Source organism: Gymnoscopelus microlampas (genome assembly GCF_963454915.1).
Source record: "Gymnoscopelus microlampas genome assembly, chromosome: 9".
NCBI lineage: Eukaryota > Metazoa > Chordata > Actinopteri > Myctophiformes > Myctophidae > Gymnoscopelus > Gymnoscopelus microlampas.
The window spans coordinates 31,855,605-31,860,797 of NC_139946.1; the positions used below are offsets into that span (position 1 = coordinate 31,855,605).

Below are 5,193 nucleotides of genomic sequence, written 5' to 3' on the forward strand. Positions count from 1 at the left end.
GAAAGGCCTCGGCTGCCTTGCTGAAGCAGCACAAAGGGTCATGTGTAGTGGAACCTAGGGTCTCATCTTGAGAGCCTAATTGGTAGTGAATGTATGCCTGCAGGTTATAGATGTGACCCAGCCATTGGTATCCCACTTCAGCGCCAATGTCCTCTAGGTTATCTCGGAGAATCAATAGTTTGTATCTGCTGTAGTCTATCCCCCATGTGAAGTGACACTCCAGTGCCTCCAGCTGGGTCCTTAATGTTGTTTGACTGGTTGATGATAAAAGTCAAACAAAACACTGACATTAGATTCATGGTGTTATTATTTGTGAGAAATGTCAACGGCAAATATTCCATATGAATAGACCACTTGTCATTATTGTTTTCTTTGTAAAATACAGATAGAGAATTCTTTAGTGCTTACCTCATTGTAGTGCGTGTTAGTACTTCTTGTCAATGCCGTAATCTCTTGAGTAGGACTCCTAAACGTCTTTTGTAACTTCGCCCCGGTCTGGGAGTGGCACCTTAAAAGTTCATGTTTAACTTATATGGTGCGATAAAGTATGGAATTCGATTTTTTTTCCTGTTGAGATTTAACTTTCGTTTCACTGTGAAACTTGCCTGGTTCCAGACGAATCTGCAATTGCAAAAAAAGAATTGCCCTTGGCAGATTAGGTCTGGCCCCTCTCAGTAGAGATTTTATTTCTCTCCCTCCGAAATTGTGAGGGACCAATCAGAGTCCAGTATGCAAGTATGGGGTGGGTTTATAACCAGAGGCATTTTTTTTATTTGCCCCTCAGAAATATAGGTTCCACACCGAGATTCCAGACTATCTATCTATGCAGTGATATAAGTCTGGCCAGGCTAGTTTTCATAGGCCTACATGTCAAATTCAAATAGTCTCTCAAGTAACAAACAAAACATTTATGATTGAGAGCACACACAAAAAACACTGCCAAATAAAAATGTGGATCTCAAAAGCAAAAAAAACAACAACATTCAGAGTATTGCCATCTCTTTTATTCGCATACAATTCCTTTGTGCTTTTGATTCTGTCACATCTTGTGTAGGTGGAGGATCACAGCACATGGGACACTTTCTATTATGAGGATTATAGGAACTTGGCTCCAACTCTGGAGTTTCTACTCAAATGAAACCTATCAAATTAGGGAAACCTGTAGATTTTTTTTTTTAATGTATTTTCTTTGTTTGCTGTTTCTGACAGCTATGTCTATAGACAGCTATGTATGACGTATACATTTTACATTTACATTATACATCTTACGCCAATAAAACATTCTTACTTTTGTATTATTATTCATGAACATAATTCTGGCATGTTCATTGTAAGGAGATTTGGTTTGGAGGGGCATCACCTCTATTCAGCTTTACATTTTTAATGATACGCTCAAAAAGTCACTTGGTTTATCTTTTGAAATTCTTACTTGGAATATGATGAAGACTTGACCTAATCGAGATCCAAACAGATTGTTAACTTGTCTGAGATGTTTGAGCAATATGATTAAGGATTGTACCTCTTATCAGTTAGGATAGATAGAGGCCAGCTCCTCTAGCCAGTTCACATCTCAAGGTTCATGGTTCACTGTCACATACAGTACACATGCAATACAGCTGGTAGCAACATTTGTAGGCCGTGAAATGCTTGTACTTTGAGCTTCTTCAAAAGCGTTCAACAGTTCACTGCTGGGATCTTTGATGATGATGATGATGATGATGATGATGATGATGATGATGATGATGATGAGGGCCTTCACTGATCACTCTTCTCTGCTGGGTGTAGAGGTCCTGCATGGCGGGAAACTCATGCAGTTCTGTGAGGTGTTGCACTGCTCAATAACAAAGACTTAAGAAAAGAAAGTTATGTCGCAAGCAATATTTACATGTGATTGTTCCTGTTAAACTATGTTTGTTTTTATGTTTTATGTTTTTAGTAAACATCAGTTACATGGAGCTTGATTAGACAGATATGTGCACTACCTATTCTAAAGTAACGTTAATTTTACCAGGTCATCACAGAAGTCACAGGCATCGCAGTCACTCCAAATCCCCAGAGAGGTGAGTGGCAGTGGCACAGCCTGAAGGAGCAAGTCTAATAATAACATTTTTATTCTTAAGTTTACTTGAAGGATTGCATATAGCAAAGTTTGCATGTACAGTACCATTCATTGACCACTTTAACTTCATATACTTTGTCGAGCAGGGTCCCCCCAGAGGTCTATACTTAATCCCCTCCTTTTTTTCCCCCCTTCGCAAAATAAAGAGAACAAAGCTGATGGATTTTTGCAGAATGTTCACCCATTATGACATGCCCAGAATAGGGTTCATGTGGTTAAATAGCTTCTTAGGGTTCTAGATTGTGTAAGGATGCCTAATGGATCTACTAACCAAACCAATACCATTATTTTCATTTATTCTTTTGACACCGGAGTTAAAAAAAAGAGTCACAAGAATAGTCGAAGAGGAAACGAGTGATATGTTTTTTTTCTTTTCATGGATTTTATTTTTTACTTATAAGCTGCCCAATAATGAACTCTTGAAGCTTGTATGAAGCTTTCTGATTACATCAGATAATGAAATCAATTGGAATTGTTTAGATATGGAACTGTGTTAAAATTATAAGCATCTGTATGTGCTTTATTCTGCATTCAGTTGGTGCTGTACAATGATGGTCTGTCATAACTGAACCTTTGTTACACAGTGGAGCAACCCGTATACAGCCAATGTTGTTCAGAATAAATGCAGGCAATACGTTTCACACTTTTGTACAGGCTGTACAGTGTATAATACATTTATTACAGAAATAAAATAACCCGCTGTTAGTTGTGCATCTGTGGGTTGTTTTATTGGCTCAAAATCAAAACAATGAAACTCATTCCATACAGATGTAATTACATCACAAATTTAAGTATTTAGCAGATGCTCTCTCAGAGTAACTTTAAAAAGTGTAGGATCAGAACCCTAGTTAAATACTACAAAGTATCTAGGTTAGCATATGAAACCTGACGAGAAATCAAACATAAATCTATCTAATGTACATAGCATCTGAACAAGTAAATGACATGCATTGATATATTCATTCATATATTAATTGTTGATAGACAATTCATATATTCATTGTTGACAGACTGTCCATATATTGATTAATTATATGTTAGTTGCATAATCTTTTGCCACGTTTAAATGTGGAACCTTGCTGATGTCAATGATATGACATTACAGATGATTATTTTGGTGTGCCAGGCTCCTCTTGAAGTGTAGCCAAGAAATGTTGTATTTCTGCACACCTTTTGTCCCTCCCCCTTCTTTGAATTTGTCTCAAAGTGTAGATACTATCGCTACGAAATTTGGAGGGTAGTGGTATTTCTGCTGCCCTTATGTGATACTCTACTGACATGTAGCCATCGTTTCCATGGAAATATAAGTGTTTTGCATACTTGGTGTAAACCATCTGTAACTCTTTTGGCTCTAGCTCACTTAATAGCATTTTCTTATATAGCCGGTCAGCTTTTGCCTTGTACTGAATTGACTCTGCATAAACACTGGCAAGGGCTACATTGAAGAATACAGAGAAGAATGGGGGAGAAGAATGGGGGTAAAGGGAGATAACTTCCTCATAGAGGCTGATGGCCCGATCAGTAAGACTTTTCTTCAGGACAATGTCCCTGCTGGTTGAAAAGATTTTCCATTTGTAGCATATTGCTCGATTCTTTTTCAGATAACGGTTATTACTTGGCCCATGGGGATGCCTTTCCAGAGCCTCTTCAGCCAAGTCAATAGCTTCATCGAAAAGTCTCAGCTTTCTATAAAGTTTCAGTAATGGTCTGATACCACTGTAGCTGCTCACAGGCTTTTGCAAGACTTTCTGAGCCAGCTCACGACGTGCTTCATTTTCAATCACTTTGCCTGTTTTGGCAAGTCGGTCAAGATAGATCGCAGCTAAATACAAATTATTTGAATCGTTTGTCATTGCAGTTTTCAATTTCTTCAAGGTCTCAGCTTCCTGAATTGGAGTGAAGTGCAGTGCAGCGGAGTGCATTGCACTTTTTGCTATGGCCAAGGCCTGGCTAGTGTGCCACTCCACTCTGTCAGGTTCCATACTGATAGCTTTCTGGAAATATTCTTCAGCTTTCTCTCTTTCTCGAAATGCATCAGGGTCCAGGCCTTTTCAGCATAGACCTCTGCATGGAGCTCATCTGGGGATGGATATTCCTGAAGCAGAGCCTCTACCTTTGACACATATTTCTGGCTTTTTGCTTGTTCTCCAAGGTGGAAGTGCAGCCAAGCCATGTTGCTGTAGTTCACCAGTAGCCAGGGACCCTCATCTGAAACGTTGTTTCTAATCTGGCGAAAGGCTTCGGCTGCCTTGCTGAAGCAGCACAAAGGGTCATGTGTAGTGGAACCCAGGGTCTCATTTTGAGAGCCTAATTGGTAGTGAATGTATGCCTGCAGGTTATAGATGTGACCCAGCCATTGGTATCCCACTTCAGCGCCAATGTCCTCTAGGTTATCTCGGAGAAGCAATAGTTTGGGTCTGCTGTAGTCTATCCCCCATGTGAAGTGACACTCCAGTGCCTCCAGCTGGGTCCTTAATGTTGTTTGACTGGTTGATGATAAAAGTCAAATAAAACAGACATTAGACTCATGGTGTTATTATTTGAGAAATGTCAACGGCAAATATTCCATGTGAATAGACCACTTGTCATTATTGTTTTCTTTGTAAAAACAAATACAGATAGAGAATTCTTTAGTGCTTACCTCATTGTAGTGCGTGTTAGTACTTCTTGTCAATGCCGTAATCTCTTGAGTAGGACTCCTAAACGTCTTTTATATCTTTGCCCTGGTCTGGGAGTGGCACCTTAAAAGTTCATGTTTAACTTACTATATGGTGCGATAAAAGTATGGAATTCGATTTGTTAGATTAGATTTGTACGTTGAGATTTAACTTTCGTTTCACTGGGCCCATAACCCGCACAGTGAATCTAACCCGCATATACCCGATTAGTGAGAGAATATACACGGTGGAAAATGTCACACAGGACACATGGATTTGCTCTCTTTGAAGATATAGAGACTTTCTGTCTTTATGTTGTTCCCAGAAATAGGGTTGTATACATTTTACCCCACAATATATCTAATGACCACAAGTCTGTCATTGACCGTTCTCTCATTATGGAGCTGTCATTCCATG

The 5,193-nt window shown here is 39.2% G+C and overlaps 1 protein-coding gene across 1 annotated transcript; it reads right to left on the minus strand.

Moving 5' to 3' along the window:
• Positions 1-1,762: 1,762 nt before the first annotated feature.
• On the minus strand, positions 1,763-4,787 carry LOC311051511 (interferon-induced protein with tetratricopeptide repeats 2-like; the record flags this gene model as incomplete). Its single annotated transcript, XM_084066089.1, has 4 exons — positions 4,761-4,787; positions 4,104-4,605; positions 3,735-4,005; positions 1,763-1,848 (listed from the first exon to the last, which is right to left on the minus strand). Exons 1-4 carry the CDS (start codon positions 4,763-4,765, stop codon positions 1,763-1,765), a joined length of 864 nt encoding a protein of 287 aa, XP_083922215.1. The 5' UTR covers positions 4,766-4,787.
• Between the last annotated feature and the right edge of the window lie 406 nt (positions 4,788-5,193).